The sequence below is a fragment of the Callorhinchus milii genome, unplaced genomic scaffold (genome assembly GCF_018977255.1).
Source record: "Callorhinchus milii isolate IMCB2004 unplaced genomic scaffold, IMCB_Cmil_1.0 Scaffold9, whole genome shotgun sequence".
NCBI classification, from domain to species: domain Eukaryota; kingdom Metazoa; phylum Chordata; class Chondrichthyes; order Chimaeriformes; family Callorhinchidae; genus Callorhinchus; species Callorhinchus milii.
In genome coordinates, this window is record NW_024704750.1 from 10,606,419 (window position 1) to 10,626,815 (window position 20,397).

General features: G+C 37.7%; 1 protein-coding gene across 10 annotated transcripts in view; it reads left to right on the forward strand.

Moving 5' to 3' along the window:
• Positions 1-20,397, forward strand: part of meis2a (Meis homeobox 2a) — an 83,023-nt gene that overhangs the window by 50,400 nt on the left and 12,226 nt on the right. For all 10 annotated transcript variants that reach the window (XM_007888040.2, XM_042337918.1, XM_007888041.2 and 7 more), the window contains one exon: positions 5,265-5,341. In XM_007888040.2, coding sequence (XP_007886231.1) covers positions 5,265-5,341 — 77 coding nt within the window. The remainder of the gene's footprint in view (positions 1-5,264; positions 5,342-20,397) is intronic.

Consider the following 20,397-nt stretch of genomic DNA (forward strand, 5'->3'; position numbering starts at 1 on the left):
TATAAATCTTCTAAAGGTTGAATATTGAAACAGTCTTAATCAACCAGGGCTGCCAGACACGTGCTCTACACAAAACGAACACCTTCCCCCACTACTAGAAAAGTGGATTCAGACCCTTTCTCACTATAGTTTTGTTTATTCCTCTCCCACTAGACCACCTGGTATTGAGCATGTACCAATTATTGAGACAGCCAGGCATCAACTGTACACTGTTTCCCATAACAAGAAATTACAACTTAAATGTTTTTAAAAACATTTACATTCGCGTATGTTTTCCCCAGTTACAGTGACATATAATGATAAATATCATGGAACAGACAAAATGGAATCACACTTTTGGGATAAAGTAGTCGGAATATTGCGACCCTCTGGGTAGGCTTCCTGAGTGCCATTCTGTTGGAAATTCTCAACAATCTGACCTTTGCTGTTTTTTTCTTTGTAGGATTATCACTACCACTACAGAAATGTATTTGGTAAAACAGACTTTGCAACCTGGTAGCGTAGAAAATGTACAATCCTTTTTGAACTCCCCAAATAGTTCTAGCAATCCACATCATTTGTTACATTATTACACTTGGCTACCCCCCAACCAACCTGCAATTATTTCCCCTGCAAGATGTGTTGTATGACCAAGTCTCCTCTAGCTGGTACAGAGTGATAGTCAATATTAAGGGCTTTTCTAGTATAGTACTGGTTTCTGAGAGAGGTTACATACGCTTATATTGATGAGAGCTTGCAGTTTTTTTCCTTTCCTCTGAGGTTAAATGCCCTTTCATTTGGAGGTCAACTGTAAAACTTGATGAAATTAATCCCGACTGTGAAAGGTGTATTTGAGTGCTGTGACTTAATCCCACAACCAACCGGTTTTGAAGGCAAGCAACGCTTTTCAGTGTCTTCATTAGTTCATAGTATTTTTTGTCTCACAGAGACCGCAAGGTGGAACATTACATTCATATCCAATAAGTCCCGTTTGAAGATTTGTTTTAATAAATAAAGTGAGTGCATAATCTTATTGGAAGATTGAAATGGGGGAAAATTCCGATGAGTATTACGCTCATTGCTTTTCGCGAAGTCGACCACTAATGGGATTTCCCATTATAATCGCGCATCACCAAAGACGCTGCTTGTAACGCTCACAAGAATCTTTACCCAAAGATTTCTTTTATCAGTCTGTTTCTAATGCTCCTTTAACTGCAGAAGCGATGTGACAACCCTTCCAACAGAAGAGTGATTCAGACCGCAAAACCGGAATTTTATTTCCTGTTGCGATTCACTCCCGTCTGGAGCTGAGGACTGCTCTGTACATGTGCTGAGTTGCACAAATAGGCACTGAATGCCAGTTAATTTTTTTAAAAAATGTGGAAGAGCTGGAAGCGGTAAAGCCGAGGACCAAACAATAAAAAAGAAACCTTCAAAGCAAAGACTGCCTGAAAACTTTTAAAATGTAATTTTATCTAAGTTTAAAGTTAATCTTAAAATAAAATTGGGTGCAGTAGAGCCCGATTTATACTGATTCAATACCAAAACCATCACACACACATAGGTGATTTCAGGAGAGGGCTCAAAAATCAAATCACAGCTTTTAAAACCATACTTTACACCTCACTTTTGGTGTCAATTTGTCACTGAATCAGCGCTGAACGTGTAGTATATGTAAAAAGGAGCGTTTACAAGTCCAATGCTCTTCACATGAATATTTTCCTAATGCTGTTTCCATCCCTTTACATTAGCAGCAAATCAATGCATGTTTTATTGTGCTCTTTATTTGAGGAGCTGCCAGCAGAGGTTTCTAGTAAAACGTCTCGTAACCACTGACTGGAGGTGATTTGCATGGAAACCACTAATGTTTGAGGTCACTGCAGACTTCTCCTCAAAATTAAGACCTGGGAATTCCTTGCGTGCAAGTCTTGTAAACAAAAATACTGAAATTTCCTTCGAGCAAAGATTTTGATGCATTGTAAATTTGTGTAAAAAACACCCCACTAAGCTACAGGCAGGAGTAAATCTGTGATCCCTAAATAAAGTTTACCCGTGTCGGTGTTTATCTGTTTTACTGCCCATGAAGTAGGCATGCTGAAATAACAATTGCTGCATTTCACAGCCAGGACACTGGTGTTTGCTGTGTTCTTCTGGCATGTAATAACTCGATCTGCTTCATGCAGACAAAATATATTAAAAGTATGGAAGAGTGAAGTTTGCGCCCCAGGGAGAAGGAGAGATAATGCATTGAAATTGTTCAGAGGTAGTTAGATGCCTAATGGTCTAATATGTGAGCTATGTGAAGTCCAGTGTCTGCCTGTCATAAATTCTGGTTACACTGATCCAGTAATTTAGGGTACAGGATGAAACTGTCATCCTTAGCCATCAGTGCTTGCGATGTATGATTCAGATTCTTTCTGTTGAGCAATTTTTTTCACAAGAAAAGTTTTTCTGCAGAAAGCAGGGAACAGAGGGCGATTTTTTCCCCTCTCTAGTGTGAAAATTATTCACAACTTTTCCTAGTCGGTGGAATTGAGGGATGTTTAATGTATAGTATTTCTGGGGTGTGGGGAAAGGGTATAATATGGTCCAGTTAAAATACTGTTCTGCTTGGTAAAGCTTAACAGAGATATGAGCAGCCAGCCAGAGTTACACTCTCAGCTGTCGGGCAGGTGAATGCGCCACCAATGGTAAACTGCCAAATTCTGCAATGTTATTTCTGTGAAGTTACTTTTGATATCAGCGGAATGCAAAAAACCCTAAAAATTACACCATGTAAAAATGACAGTGCCGTATATATGGATCATAAAAACAATAATACATAGGGATGAATATTCTGGCCTCAAAGTTAAAAATAAAACTAATCTATACATGCCATGGATACAAAATGGGTGGTGGTGGGGTAGTGAGAAACGTACTTTTCTGTTGGCTAAATTTTTTTGGAAAAAAATGTTCATAGATTGGAACACCTGAAATCACAGCAAATTACACTTGGCAGCATTTGTTACGTTCTTTGTGAATACTTATCACATCTTCAAAAAAAAGTTGTTTTGTGGAATAGAGTAGTCAAAGTCTCTGCTTGTTTCTGGAATAGGGCTGGGTTTGTTTTTAATCAGATTTGCCTCTGTTGAGATCGGGTTTACAATGTGAGCACAAGCCATTAAATTGGTGTTGATGTTTATCCAGAGGACTTGCTGATTGAGTGAAGTGTGCATTTTCTATGAATTTATGACTATTGGGTAAACAGGTAATTTATAGATTATTTCCTGTATTTGGTGGACATTTCACTTTTTCTTAAAACTACATGTTAAGGCAACAACTGGACATTTATCTCCACACATTCATTATACATGCATGATGATACTGGGAGATGACAACATTTCACCTTAACCTGGTAGATGAGTACTGATAGTAGCTTTCTGTATGAAGCCTCAGGGGTATTTTCGCAAAGTATGGCAGCCACAGACTCAACTTGAAAAGCAAATTGATAGCAAACCTTGCTCTAGAACCTTGCACCATCTCAGTGAACATAAATTAATGGTGTAAAGCAAACAGGCATCTGGCTAGAAGCCAGGCAGGAACAGGAGAGGAGTCAGCTATTGTTGAGGGGGCAGTACTGTATTCTATGGGAGAGCCCTGTTCACAAAAGCACTACACTGCTGCTGGGTTTTGAGTATGGCCTTTGAAGTGTATGAAATGATAACTGTTCCCCCCTCCCCCCTCTCTCGACACAATTGCTAAAGCCATTCAATGTAGCTGCCATAATTGTGATTCTGTGGCCTGCGAGCACAGTTGAGCCAGCATGCAAGTCAAGCTATTTGCTGCAGTATGAATGCCTGAGCTTTGCTACCTCTCCATGTTTAGTAGTAAAAGCCTGCAAGGCCAAGTGAGTCATACAACATTCCTGCCTGTTTTTGGCTGTTGTCAGGAAGTAGCAATACTCGGATCCACATACTGCAAAGCGTAAACTGACACAGCCAGTTAAGAATCAAAATAATTAATGTGGTGCAGAAAAAATCCTGAATCAAATACAGGGAAAAAAAATCAATGCTAATTAATTAAAAGTCATCATTATCTTGAAAATGGGGTGGGGGTAGGGTGGGGGGTGCATTTCAGTTGGAATCTGCTGCAGTAAAAGGTGTAAATGAATATCTGGTTAAACGTGTACATTGTGCAGCTACAATTTTACACCTCTGAGAGTGCTTCATCAGTGCAGAGTGGTTCCAGGACAGCCAAACCTATGACCTGTGTCCTTAATTCACCACAGTCTGGTTCCACAATGATGAAGTGATCCATCATCATTGTTACTATATTCTAGCATGTATTCCACTGGGAAACTTCAATTGCTACAGGATGGCTAGGCCAGAAAATTAATGGGTTAGAGATTTCAAATGGCCATATACATAACATAAATGCATTACCTGGAGATGTGTTGCTTTTCCTACGACAGTTAATCTTGGTTTTATACTAACACCTTATTGTCATCTCTACTGTCATTTTACTGGAATACTTGGGCTTCAGTACAGTGAGAATGAAAATTGACTGATGATTTATGGGTGAAAATACATATGTTAATAATGTATAGTAAATAATATGTTGGGGTCTGCAGTCCAGAACAGTGGTGATATATGGATAAATTATTCAGAAATATGTATTTTTCGTCAATCAAAATTTTTCACTTAAGCCTTTGGATTTCATCCACTGCTCTTCTTGATGAAATATCATTCTTGTTTGTCTAAACCATTAATTATCTTCATTACTGAGTAGAAAATAAAAGACAATTACATTGTTTGGATGAATTCTGGTGTTAGGAAGGGTATTTATCACTGTGGAATAGTGCAGCACCTGACAGCGGACGATTGATGACCAGTAGCAGACCAAGTGGCTGAGGCAGCCTTACACAATGCAAATTACCAACTGTGAATTTAGATTCATCCTATTCATTTCTTTCGCCTCTGCTGAAAACTATTAGTGGTTTAGTAGTAGCGAGGGGTCATTACTAATGTGGACAGGGTAAGATGAGGAAAGCCTCCTGCAATTACATGGCTTTCAAAAGGACTAGAGGCCAATCCAAAAAAGTGTCAACACCTAGCAATCAATATAATTTATTTCATTTCTAAAAATCCATATTTGGTGAGCATTATCTTCCATCTCTGTGATTTTTAAAAAAAAATTGAAATGGTATCCCTTTGTCGTTTAGATTGGATTAAATTAGCACCAGTTTTTATTTTGTGTCTCTCTACATCTATTACTGATTTTTTTGTTATTCATTTTAATTTGTGCAGCATCCATACCCATCAGAGGAGCAGAAGAAACAGTTAGCCCAAGACACAGGACTCACAATCCTACAAGTGAACAACTGGTGAGTGACATATCTCTGTTTTTCTGCTGGAGGCACTCTTTGATTTGTAAATAACACAGTCTTTTTTCCCTCAGATATGAAACTGTTTAGTGCACAAACATGCAATACCAGACCGGAGTATGCTGGATAGGAGATATCCCATTGTAGCTTCAGTGGTTTTTTAAAAAATATCGAGTAGTATTTCAAAAGGCAATGCAGTTTTCTCTTCCCCTCCTCCTATCGATTTTAAAAAAAAACATATTTACCCCCCTACTCCCCATTTTACATGTGTGATATGATGGATTACTGCTACTGCAGTCATACAAGTCATCCCTTTGTAGATGGCTTAACACATAACTTGGAATGGGGGGGAAGGTTGGATTAAATAAAATGATCACAGTACCAAAGAAATGATACAGGAATTACTTATCAAAATACTGGCTGGGTTTTATCTGCAGCTTAATTTTGTTCAGTACATTCTCGGGTGATGTTCAGATTAATTGAACTGACAGTTTCCTTTCAAAATTCAGGGAAGGTATTTGCACGGATTTCAGGTCTTATACAAACTTAATTACATGGAACCCCATTTTATCATTATAATTCCATGTAGCAGAGGTTGTATTTACAAATGAGAAGACTTTCCTTTTATTCACAGCTTTCCTTAATATATTTATCAAAGCAGGTTCATTTACAAAGTGCTCTATCTGTGGGATACAGGCAGGCAGACATTAACGAAGCTTTTAGGTTTATCGGACTCCGTGCCTGATGAGCAACCTGAGGGTCAATTGATTTTGTGGTTCTGTGATTCATTTTTTTTTCATTTTTCTAGGATCACAATGAGAGACATGCCTGGAGAATTAGCCAGTTTGTCTGCCTTATCTGTCAGGCAATTTTTTTTCCCAGGGAAGTCAAGCTACTTAAATTGGCCACAGGAACTGCTGTTATCTGACTTTAATGCACCCTATAGTGTGGATAGCATTTCAATTACACTAGTAACCAAAGCTTAGCCACGGCCTTTTCATGCTAGTGCTATGTAGAAGGCAATACGCCTAGCTACAGAAGCAGAAAATTGAGTTGCTTAGGTTCTGTCAGGATGACTTATGCAGAAATAAACTGCCGAACGCGAAGATGAAAGACAAAATTATGGAATTGTTTTGCAAACGGTCTTAATTTTTCACAAAAAAATCAACAATTATATTTATGCCTTGAAATGGATTTACAAGTGGCACAGGTTCAAGAGAAGTTAAAGCTGTTGGTTTGACAAAGTAATTTGATTTAACAGTTTATATTATGTCTTTTTGAGATATGATGTGCCTCTGTATATTTTTGTGTTTGCTAATTTACTATATCTTAAGGAATCAGGGACACTGAGAGCCAGCTGCTCAACTATTACATTAAAATTACAGGCTTGACATTCGTCAGCTGACATTGTAATTTCTTTTAATTATATACAACGCTTTACGTTGGTTAGCGAGTTGAAAGTCAAAAGTGAAGGAAGGGTTTTGTTAAAAAAAAGGGAAAACATAACAGTTGTCACTGAACCAATCAGAACATGTTGCAGTATTCAAAAACCACCTGTCCAGAATATAGGGATTGGCCATTTCTTTTAAAAAATATATAACAAGTGGCTAAATGAATGGAACCCCCCAACCCCACTCCCACCTCATTCAATGTAATTTTTGTTTACTGAACTAAACACCTTTTTGCACAAGTGCTTTCACTGTAATCAATTTTAACAGCTTCCTTATTTGATGTCAGCAAATTAATGGCTAGTGACAGTGAGCTGCAGCAGTTGTTTTTAATTTCCAGCAACCACATGAGAGGGGAGATGCTGAATCATTCCTTTGTCTGAGCCGCACAATCAAGGCTTGGAGAAGCCACAAGGAAGCACTGTTTTGATATCAGCAAGTGGTGCATCATTCTCACACAGCTGGCAGAACTGGGCTGGTGATTCCTTGGAGTTTACCTAAATGTTCATTTGTTATAGAGAGAGAGAAAGAAAGACAGGGAGCAATATTTAGACTACGCTGTATAAAGTGAAGCTGAAAACGTTGTGAAGCCCTTTGTATTGCCATCAAAGATTGATCGAATGCAATTTACATATCACATATGTTCACTTACTTTTTCTTTAGGTGGGATGAAAGATTTTGTTGTTTCAGTTGTAAAGTTAAAAAGATTTACTTAATTCTCTGGGGTGTGCATACTTAGGGAATTTTAGTCCTATATAGGATTTTAAAATCGGATGGCACCTGAAGACTGAGGTTTTGCTTTCTAGTGTCAAATTACTGTTTCTTTTTGAGTTTATCTGCTTGTTGTGAAAACATCTTTGGATTAAATTATGACTCATGGGAAAATATTGTGGTGGTTAAATCCAGGCTTTTGCCAAGAATCAGTGTTTAATAGCATATGGTGTGAAATTTATCTTATCCCTCTATATGATGAATGATGACAGATACCAAATTCTGCATACATGCACAGATTTAGTTAATCTTTCTGGGTTACTCAGTGGTTAGTATGTGCTCTAAACTGTTATCCATGCAGTCAAAAAATATATTTTAAAAATTTAGTCTGTATATTGGGAAGAGAACTTATAATGCCCTAAATTGGGCATTGCAGCATGGCTTCTTATGGTACAAACAGATGATTCCATGCTGCATTTGTGCACTGCAGTTTTATTTTATGAGCTTACCAACCACTCATATATACACCTTTTAATTGCCTCATATTTATTTTTAATCACGAGATGACAGCGACGAATCTGCAAAGTTTTAAAATAAGCCTCAATTTTAAAGATTTAATACAGTAATTAATTAAGTTTTGTTAATTTATCTGTCTAATATAAATTAGGCCTTGATACCGCATTAGTCATTATAAGTGCTCAATATCCTAAATTGGAAAATTCTCTCTCCATCCTGACCAATATACAAGGGATAATAGAGCCAACAAGACTTATCTTTTCCTAGTTGTTTCATCCTAATCCTGACATTCTTAAGGTTTTCGTTAAAAAGTACGTCAATTATATCAAAATGAACAATGATTATGATACCCAATCATTGTTAAAATATGGCTGCCAGTTCAATATTAATGGACAAGTACCAAAGGATATATCAAATAATTAGCATCAAAAGACGGTAATAAGTAGCTTATTAAAATCCATGGAAAGATTTTCTGACCTTAGTACTCTGAGGAATACATATCATATGACACAGAAGTCATCTTGCAATATAAGCACCCTCCTTGGGCTCCCTGTTGGATCACCTGTCTATGACATTTAATAAGCTATATGTATGATTTATTGTGTGCCCTTTTGACAAGATCTGAAAACTGAAATGCTATAGTCCTTGCTGGCATCCAGTACTACTTTCATTATACCCTCATCTAATGGAAGTGTTACATTTAGTCAAATGGATTATATGTAGAGTTGTGCAGATCCTGCACATTCCCTGTAGTCGTCATTCAGAGCATAATAAAATTATGCTATCAATTTGCTATGAAAGGAACACTAGGGGTCAGTGACTTATACCCCAGTGTGTTTACACTGCAATCTTCTGCATCTGAAGCCTGTGGTGACACATAGTACACAGGTTCAGTTTACCAACTTCTTAATGGAACCGAAAGATTAGCCAAGTAGGATGTCAGCGTTAAACAGATACGTTCTGAAAGGTTATGCACAGCAACAGTTTTAACTCTTCAACTTTGCAGTTTTGTGATAGAAATGCAATAGGAGAGATTGAACCATAGATGAGATGATCAGCCCAATTTTGATCATGCTAATTAAGAGATTGATTTTGCCACTAGATCCTAGAATTAACTCACTCTTGTTAACTAGGACATTAACAGTAACAATTGTTTTTGTTAGCCATGGAACTCAGCAATTACCGTTTGATAAATTTAACTCATAAAGTATTTTTTCTTCCCAAAAGTCAGGTAGCTGCCAGTTATTACCAGAATTTCTACTTGCATTTGCATCATTAAATCATTTTACAGCACTGTAAACACCTGATCTTTCTCAGTCCAGACAGTAGTATATTGCTCTGCATCCCTGAATTCCCTCATTGACCACTGACTAGTTCCCAAATGTGTGCTTTATCCTCTTTTGTCTACCCCACAACTCATGCCCCATCTTGTACTTCATGCCCTCAGAGACTGACTAATTTTCCACCCTCCTGATTGTTCTCTCCTACTTCAAAATCATCAGCTCTTCTTGTAGGTAGAACATGAATGATTTTCAATACATAGATATACAGAATGGTGGAGCAAACTTAGTGTAGGGATATTTTGTACAGATACCGCTACTTTATTTTTTATTTTTTGATATGTGGTGTATGCCTTATAAAGGGGGATTGGGAATATCATCTGAATTCAGTGATGCTGTAGTGAAGGATCAATATTTTGTTGCTCTATTTCCCCCCCCCCCACTCCCATGTCCTTCCCAAAGCCATCACTTGAATTGGAAAGATGGATATTGTGGCACTGTTTTTCTCACGTCGCTTGTTAACAACACGCCAGCATGATGCACAATTTAAATAGGGGTAAAATGGATAATGTCAGCCTTTCCTTCCCTTTGGAGATGGAAACTCTGTTGCTATTGTGCTGAGTTCCATCCAGGGGTCCGGTCCAGAACCGATAACTCATTGAACAGAAAGAGGCAAGTTGAAGGGACAGGCGGCTCTGGGAGACCTATTCACAGCCTCCTGGTTGCGAGCTAAACGCTTAAATCAATTGAAATGTTAGGTTCCCTTTTTGATTGTATTCAAAGAAAAGAAAAGCTTTTTGATTAAACTAAAAATATCCTTACAATTCTTCATAGGACTGCAATAAAAAAATGTTGACTGCTAATCAGTAGCAGGAACGACCCACCTGTTACATAGCACTTTCGTTATTTCACCATTGTCTGACAATCATAAATCTCGGCTTGGTTCTGGCCCCCAGAAATGGTAACCAAGTAGTTTTAGAAATGAGCTCTTGTTATAGAAAACAGGTGGCAGCAGTGATGGCTTTGTAGGTATGTGTGCACCTTGTATTAATAAAACCTTCAAATAGCCAAAGCAAAACACAAACTGATACTTAAAGGAGCCATGTCATCTTGTGGGGGGGGTTGGTGAGGGCATGCTGCCATATCATTGACAATAGCTTGGGGGCTATATTTGGTGTGACTATAGTGGTTGGAATGACATTACGCACCCAGTCAAAGCCAGTCTGGTTTCTGCTGAAAACAGCAACAGCAGCATTTCACCTCCGAACTGGTTGCTTGCTGTCTGAGCAGCAGCCAACAATCTGATGACGTCAGTGACATCAGCGTCACGTCAAAATGTTATGTAAACAGATGTTTATGGCTTGTAATTCTGAAATGCCAGATCACATGGGCTCTTTAATACGTTAAGCAAGATGTCCTAATATACAAAAAAAAGTGAAATGAGAAAGGATTATTCAATTGCTTAGAGGCAGGTTGAAATTATGAGCTAATATTGCTATATTATAATATCTGAACAGGGAATTTATATTAAAGCTAGTTTTGGGAGTTGAGGTAACAAGTTTTTCTTATTAATATCTGTAGCATCCAGCATGATCAGAGTCAATGTGACACAACTTGCATGCATAAATCAACTTTAATTTTAAGGTGGGTGGCAGTAAGAAAACCGTATTCAATATAGACAGAGAAAAATAGACTGAAACGAGTGAAGGATGCAGTGTACACAAATAAGCAGCTTAATGCATCTTGGCACACAGTGTAAGCCTTGTAGGAGCTTGGAAAGCCTGAGGCAATCTGTGAGTTGAATAGCAATTTTATTACTTTGTCATTAAACCAATTTCACAGCAGTATTGTTTGTTAATGAGTAGCAGCAAACGAGTGAAGATGTCACACAGTGGAATAGCAGTGAGATTTGTGGCCAAAAACTGCATCACTCAGATGAAAAGGCCATCGAAGGCTATAAGCTATAAAAAGGAACAATTTAAAAAAAATAGTAGTGCATAGAGTCAGCCAGATATTTTTGAGCTAACAGCTATAGGAATAATGTACTTAGAAGTAAAAGTTGATGATCAAATACAATAGCCATTTGCTCTTAAATCTTTAAGGGGAAAGTGCATCTTCAGCTCATCTTTTTTTGCATGATTTTTATTTTTTGTATCAATATCTACAAAATATTGTATTTGTAATATACAGCCTTGGAAAAAACAAAAAATAAAAATAAGACTAGATACAATCATTAATTGTAAAAAAAATAGCATCATTAAAGCATTATTTATACACTTTTAGAACAAAGCTAGCTTTTGATTAATGCTAGGTTTTGTCCGTGCTAATTGCAATATTGTACATTTTACTTTAGGTTGATGCACATTGTAAATACATTTAAAGGGAATACTGTAATTTAAGCCAAATTTGAAGGTTGGGCAGTGGTCATGTATCTCCTACAACAGCCTTCCTTTAGAAAGTATTGCTCAGGCATCCACAGAATCTTACAGTAAAGTCAGAAATGTAACTACTGGCAGAACAGGTCCAGTTATTGAAATTACACACATTTCCAATATACTGTACCTTTGTTACTGCACGGATAAAAATCTTTTCTGAACCAGAACTCATATTTATGATCCTGGGAGTTCAGTAAGACCTTTTTATGCCTGGCAGGGCAGGAACCTCTGACAAACCACTGTCTGACCTGTTCTAGTTGGAAACTTTTCAAGCATATCCTCCTCCTGGGGCATTATTGGATGGAAATGCCAGATAGATCAATTCACTTTTAGATCCCTACAATTATGTGTAGCTCATTTAAAGTGTATGTACTTTTCCACTTTCTTATCATACATATAATTGTCAAATACATTGTTGGCATAAACGCCACATTTTGAAAGATAAATAGCTAACAGTGCCGATATCAGCATTGGATTTTGCAGATGTGAATTCAAGAAAGGAATCTGAAATAATTATAGTTGTTTACCACCTGTCAGTTTTACAAGTGATAACGTGCTCAAAAGGAAGCGATCAGTGACATTAAAACTAATGAAGGCGGGGCCTGTGGTATACAGATACATATAGGTAAAGCACTGTTTTGGTAAAATGCAAGGTTAAATTGAATTAGAGATTCTAGCCAAGGTCTGATCTTATCCAATGTAATCAGACATTCTGATGTGTAGTGTGGTTTGAGAACGCGTTAATTACTCTCTTCCTTTACTTAACTGCTGGCAATGGATTTCCAACAGTCAAGACAGAGAAGAAAAATACATCCATTACATAATCAGCTCAGTTGTTTTATGTTTGCTTAAGATTGCAAAGTTACTGTAGTAAGGTTTTGTTTCATTCTTTCCCCATACAGACTTTTGAGGGCTTCAAATAGGCATATTTTGTGAATCGGATGGAACTTCAGTAGAAGAGGAACTAAAAATATTAACGTGCAACAGACAGCTAGTTAGTTAACAGGCTGTCACCGCAGGGACCGAGACTAATAGTCACCTGTCTTAAGTGATTAAGTCTAGACATCAGTTTACTTATCCCTGGTGTACAAAACTGTGGTCTGCATTGGTCAAACATTCGTGTGCAAAGGTGGGGGGTGGGGGGAAACAGCACAATAATCTGCTTTTTTAAAGAAAATGTTCAATACAGTATACATTGAAAACATTTCAAATGTATTTTCTGTTGATATTGCTTTCCTCATGTCTAAAGCTGCATTGGCTCAATTCAACTTCAATATTTTTTCAAAAAGTACTGTATCCAAATTCTTTAAAAACATTTTTATATACGAAACTACTCATAGCACTTTTCAAAAACAAACTGAATCACTAGTTTTACTTTCCTTCTTCTTATTTTGCTTACATAAAGTTTAATCAAAATACAACAATGTTTTCTGGTTCTCTGCAAAAAAAGGCTGATGAGTGTGCATAAACATCCTATGGATGGCAGTGACAAATCTAAAATCGTGTCCCTTTAGGATGCTGTAGAAATCTATTTCACATCAACTCTAGTGAGGAATACAAATTTTTATAAACATGCTACTGTATCAACATTTGATACTGCTACACGTGGCCAGTGTGGTATGCATATGTGGTAGTAAATTCTACGGCATTGAACTTTGGCAAGTGCACATATCGGTCGCAGGGATACCTAGTTTGTGAAGACATCAGCTGTATTGTTGCAGTGTTAAAAACATAATGGCTTGCAGAAAATCACCTGAAAGACAGCAAAGTTATAAACAAGGAGTGGGGGGGGGGGGGGGGGGGTGGTAAAAGAAGTGAATATTTCATATATCCTTTCATATATCCTCAAACCATCTCAAAAAGGGCCTGGGTGTTTCGCTTTACAAGGTACAGTGCATTTTATAAAAGATCAGCAATTTTCTACAAGATGTTAGCAAGCGGAGTTGAAAAACGTATTAATTTTTTATAAATTAGAAAGCAATACGTTGAAGAGTAGCTTTAAGACTAAAAGATTTGAGACTTAGCAGGAATGAAAAAGTGGAGAAAGTGCACGTTTACTAATGTTGTTTGAATCTGAAAACCTGACTCAGTGGCCTTAGGGATGAAACTGACACACTAGTTCTGCAACCAGTATCTGCTTTCATTTGCACTCAACAGTTAGGCTTTGTGGGCTTTGCTTTGGGATTTGTCAGAAGTCTGATTGGAATTTTTTTGTCAACTCTCTTTCTCCCCCACCCACCCATTTCCTTTCCTGAAGGCACTGGCAGTGTGAAATGTTCATGAGTATAGGTAACCTTCTAGTAACTTACTAAGATGATCATTCTTTAGGTGATCTTGGATAGCGAGTGTCAGTAGATCACCAGATCTGGTCAACAATCCCCCAGATAAAATCAGTCATTGACTTCATGGCTGGTTGTGGGACATTGCTGTGTGCAAATTGGCTGCCATGTTCACCTACAAAATATAGCCACTTTGCTTTACACAAAATTCTGTGAAGCACTTTGAGACATCCTCCCGAAGTGAAAAGGAGCTCTATCAAATGCAAGGATTACTCGAGAAATGTCATCACAGTTGATCCAGGTTTGGTCCTCACTTGACATGCCAATTGCAGGAGGTCTCAGAAAGCGATCTGGACCCAGAAAACTGTTTGATTTCTCCCCCCTCCCGCCCCTCCGCCATCCATGTTCATAAAGGACAATGGTAGTTTACCATCTACTTCCTCAGCTGATTCACTGCAAAAATGATCAAATTTAGCTCCAGTCCCTTTCCCTACTTCAGTATTTTCAGTTATATCCTAGGTAATAGTTCCTAAAATAATTCAAGACAAGTATAAACATGCTTATAAGTGAAGCAATAATGTCAAGGACTAGATTTCACTCTCATGCAGTACATTTTGATTTGGCTGTTGAGCATTGCTTGGCAAATGTACAAATTTTCCCATGTAGACAATGGTTTACAAAGAACTCAGGTAGAATTAAATGGGCATTTTATGTGACTTTTGAGTATAGGTTATTGGGCAGGGGAACAACTTTGGGCACTATTGATCAAACAATTATCATTTTACTCTTGTCTTGTATAGAATTGCCCTGCTACCGTTACTCAGCAAATAGTAATTTTGAACCCTGGCAATGCATAGTTCAGCTTGTTTGCTGCCTACAATAATAACAGAGCAGCAACTCTCTGTGGAGTCAATCAGTCCCATAATTGAGATATTTTCCACTCTGCTCCTGATTCACTGCTCTTATTCTGAATGACACTTGCAGGAGTACTTGGAGGTCAGGCACTTCAGTTTATTGACCCGAAATAGTGGTTTCAAAAAGTAGGACAAACTAAGCACAAAATAGAAACAAAGAGCAAGATAAGTACAATGTATAAAGCATTTCCAGTCTGTTGCCAGAGTAAAGGTGTTTTTTAGGTTCCTAGGTGTATATATCATGTTGAATGAAATTCAAATACTGAGATCCAAGCTCAGCATATGAAAGATTTACAGTATCTGGATAAATCCATTAATGTAATCTTTAATCCAATTAAATAACCTAACATGAGTGCTTGAAAATGGAGCTGTTAGGTCTACTGTGTAATTATAAATGATAAAACATTTAATTTACACAAGATTGGTTGGCAGAAAGTTCCACTAAGTCCTGAAAAACCCAACTCGGTACATTATGAATTACAAGTTGCCTGGAAGTACACCAATACACCTCAAGTGGAAAATTTACCCTTGCAACATATATATATCATGGTAGCAAAGATAAACATTTATCCTGAGCTCCATTAAGAGTTCCCCTAAGAAAAGGATCTGCATTCAGTTTTTTTTCTTACTTTGGATCATGTGAGATAAATGTGACCGACAGATGTAAAGTGACCTCTTTAATCCCCTTCTTTGGGCCATATAGCTTTTATTAAAAAATAAACGTTCTTGACTGCGGTTAAGGTATTAGAGGTCAACAGAAATATGAAGTGCACTTCAGGCAAGATTTGCCATTGGGGAGGATGGTGCATTCTTTCTTGGTATGGAAATAGGTAGTGTGTGTGCAGGTTGGACGTAGATAGTTGCCACAATAAGGCTTCTTTCATACAGGTGTGTTGATGCCCCAGGCTTATTGGCTGGAGTCCATTGAATGTACAGAAGTTAAATTGAACAATAACAACTGAATCTCGAAAGGTGAGTGTCAGAAGAGATGCCTGAGAGCTGTCTCTGAGCCAACCAAAGCCTGTTGCAGTTGTCAGAGCTTGTTGATGTTGCAGTGAACAGAGCAGTTTTCCACCAGATTTTGTGGTTCTGCCTTAGGAAAGAAAGTAAAATAAAACAGAAGAACAAAGTCCCGGTACATAAATCAGCAGCTGCTCTTTGCCAGATCAAAGAGTGACATATTCACTCCTGGTCTGCTTGTCCACTTCAGGTGGTTGATAGACAGCTAACAGCTGGCCGACTGCGGAAGAAGATACAGGGCCATGTCATAACTTTCATAATATTAACCGACTATTTATCACAATTGCAGCAGGAAAAACAAGGTCAAAAGGGAAAGCAGTACAGAATAAGAACACACTTGCCTTCAGACCAGACCCAGCAAGATCTCATTCCATCAATTGCTTCAAACTGTGCCAAAACTTTTTCTGTTTAATATGTGCTGGTTGATTTATTTAGGTAAAATCAATATGGTCAGATCAATTAGTTGGAATATAGGTCTTCTCTCCCCTGCTCCTCCCCCCACCCGATCGAATAGACAAATGATTTTTTAAAGAAGGAAGAAAAATAAATCTTTGTCAGCAAAATTTACACGTCATCAAACAATCATCCATCGACTGAGAAATCTCCTTGCTCTCATTGCATTCTCTACAATTTGTTAATTATCTATAGCAATTCTTTCCAAATCTTTGTTACCTAGATCAAAAGGTTATCTTTCAATGTTGAAGGCAGCTGCTTCAATTAATTTTGACATACAATATTCAATTTCATCTGTAGAATAGGATTTGCTGCATCAGATTACAATTAGGTTTAAAGTACAGTATTTGATGCATTGAAATGTACTGTTTATTTTGAAAATGTATAAATAATTAACCAACACAAAAACCCTTGGCAACATTTTAATTAACTGTATTGCAGAAGTATCAAATTTAATGTTTTCATTACATTAATCCAAGTAGGTTTTGGAGCACAAAATGTTTATTAAAATTAAGTATGATTAATACATTAGATCTGCAATCATCTACCAATTAAAAAGCAACAACCAATTTAGAAATCTGGCATTCCTAAGTAATAGCACATTTAACAATATACAAAAATTAACATTTAATTAAGATCAATTAAATTGTTTTTCAAGAAATGAGAACTTTCATAAAGCAAGACATCTGTAGCTGAATAGCTTAATTTATGAATATTAGTTCAGGGAAGTTGAAAATTGCAGTATGAATGATTGGTTACCCTGAACCTCGAAACATTAAGAATAGACAAGAATGTAGATTTTTTGTACATATTGTTTACCATTGATAAATTGATTTTATAAAAACAGCAGTTCAGTGTAATACAATACTACAGCATATTGAGAAAATAGCTATAAATATATCATGTACTTCCGACGCATGGAGACTTAGAGGAGCAGTGGATGGATGGATGCCCCCTCATTGCTTGGAGCATTCAAAAAAAGCCTTCTTGTTTTTAAAACACACTTTACATGGCTTGGGATAAACAAAAAAAAGAAACGCGGTTGGAATAAGATTTTAAATTGTTCCCACCTAATAAATTTACACTTGATAATAGTGCCTTACCAAGTCAGAGACATCTCAAAGTGCTTCACAGGATCTTTTTCACTGTGAAGTGGAATGACTATGCATTTGGAGGAAACAGGAAGAAGACAAAAGGCAGAACCAGCAGCACAGTGGCATTTTCAAATAAAATGGCTAGAAAGAGATACTGAGACAGTAGAGCAACTCTAGAAAGAATTGAAAACTTTAAACCGCAGTCCAACTATGAAAGTTGGTTGATTTTCTAAACTGTGCTCACAGATCTGATTATTAATGAGCCATCCAGTTGTGGTAGGTTTTCTGTCCAATCTGAACTGATCAGATCAGTAAGGCCTCTGCTGGATACAGTTGACCTCAGTGTTCCTAGACTTGCGGTAGGGAAAGAAATGTGTAAAATAAAAATCAGTATGAAATGTAAAATCAGTAATCATTGTAAAATGAGTTTCCCAATGCTGGTGGAAAACAGATTCATGGATCTCCGGAACTAACTTGGCAATTTTACTTTCCCACTATTGAATTGTGTGCCAACACTCACTTTCACAGCTCACCCACGAAGAAGCCACTCACATGGGCGGGGTACTGGAAGAAAACTGTCATCTGTGCAATTGTAAACAAGTCAGCAACTTCAGTGCAATAGATGAGAATATGTTTTATAAGCAAAATGTTTTCTGTTTGCTGAGGTGTATAGTAAACCCTTAACATCTAGCAGGTGCATTAAACATTAGTTTACACACAGATCAGGATTGAGGATATGTGTACAATAGATATTACATTTGTAAAGCGCCATTCACATTGGAAGGATGTCCCAAGGCACCGAAAGGTTGGATTAGGACTAGTCAAGCCCTAATCAACGTTTGCTTATGTTCAATCTTTGTTTGATATACCATGAACAGTTCACCAAATCTAACGGGGTGGATGGGGTGGGGGAGAAAATAAGTTAATCTTATCAGATGGATTGGAGGCATTTTTGTTGATGGGAGAAGGAAGGGCTTAGGACAAACAAGATTGGTAGTGTGGGTAACTGTCTGGGTGTCTGTAGTGTGGAAAGAACTATGATTTATTTTGGATGTGTGCGCTCTGAGATCTGGTTGGAAAGAATGGGAGGAATAGGCCTATGGAAAGAAGACCCACTACCTCTAAGCACTGCAACTCCAGGTGCTTTTTTGCATCAATTACCTGGAGTGGCAGATATTCCATAGGTGCCTAATTTTGCTGCCCAAATTAGGACCTAAAATTGCAGCATGGATGTATGTGGGGTGGAGGGGAAGAGAGTGACCAGACTCAGAAACAACACTGGATGGATTTGATATCCAGTCCACAAAACAGAGTGTGGGAGAGGAAACTAAGCTAGCCCTGATCTACTGAAAATCTCCTTTGATAATTTTAATACCGTGTTCCCAGTGTTAAAGGTGACAATGTCTAAATTGCCCTTCAGAAGGCCATGATATATTATTAGCATCCTAGAAAGATGCTCAGGATCGGGCTTAGCCAAGCTCACCAGGCTGAGAGAATGCATCCAAAGCCCATCTGTCACGAGGCTGATGCCAGTCGTTGTTTTGTAAGGCCAGATGTTAATGAGATCATTGTAACTAATTCTATTGGTACAAGAAGTCATCCACACCTTCTCCCACATCGCTCGGATGTGAATAGATACAGCTTCTATAGAGGCTTCTCAGTGGTAAATAAAAGCACTGGACAATGTTCAGGCTATTGTGACATTGCGGCAACCACCACAATCTTCCTCAACATGTACAACAGATGCATCCTTAGCAAGCTGGGGAGAGCATCTGGGGAACCGACACATGATCCCTTCAAGGGATACAATGACATACAAGTACATTGGAGTTAAGTGCAATCTGCTAACTCTCCAATACTTGTATCCTGAACTATATGGCCAGTTCTGTGGAAAAACAGCACATAGTGGTCAAACCGTAGTAAAATAAACAGGAAGGGACAATGTTCTTGATGCTTTGCAGGAATGCCATGCAGATTGAGCATTGGGGCAGAAGAATTAAGACAATGGTACTTTCTCATATAAAATGTGGTTCTTTGACAACCACGTTAACATTTTGTGCTCCACTAAACCAACCAAATAAAGTGACCATCCTTTCCCTTTTTTCCACAATCACTTATCTTATAAAAATAAGAGAATAATTTTTCATCAGTTAAACAAGGAAATGTGCTCTGGACTCATCTGCTCTATTGCTGCACATTAATCCTTGGCGCTACTGCATCAAACTTCGATTAAAATATCCACAGCGTTGCAAAAGCACTGAATGGGTTAGCCGGTTAAACTAAATACAGAATTGAGCCCATTGCCTTATCAACCTAAGAAAAGGTTGCAATAGCACTTCTAACGAAGGAACATGATACAGCCTCAAGAGTGGGTATGCTCAAAGTGTAATTTAAAATTGGGGACCCCCAGCAATAAATTTGTTGGTTACAAAATAAATACCTAAATCTGCCACCCAATAGGAGAAAGTGCAGAGTTTTACAATTTGATAGCTTGTTAATTCCTTGGTAATGGAGATTTCTGTATTTATTCCTTTCATTTACTTAACAACATTACTGGAGGGGGAAATTTGGGTGATAATTGCTTTACACTGACTTATGCATTCCATAGTTTGGACACCAACACTCCCTGTTGGACCCTCACCCTTTGACTGTACCAGACAAGAGGACCTGCATTCCTAATGTAGGAGAGCTTTGGCGTGTTGCAATTGCACTCTTTGTCTGCTGGTTTAGCTGTTTAAAAGGGCAGAGTAAATGCCAAAAGTTTACTATTCAAGATTTAGTTCCTTTTGGACGCACATTAAAGCTTTATCTGCAATACATTTTCTTTGGAAGAGAGCTCAACATAGGACTGTAATATTCAAATGTATTAAAAGGAGCCTATGCTTCCTCAGAAAATCCTAATTCGA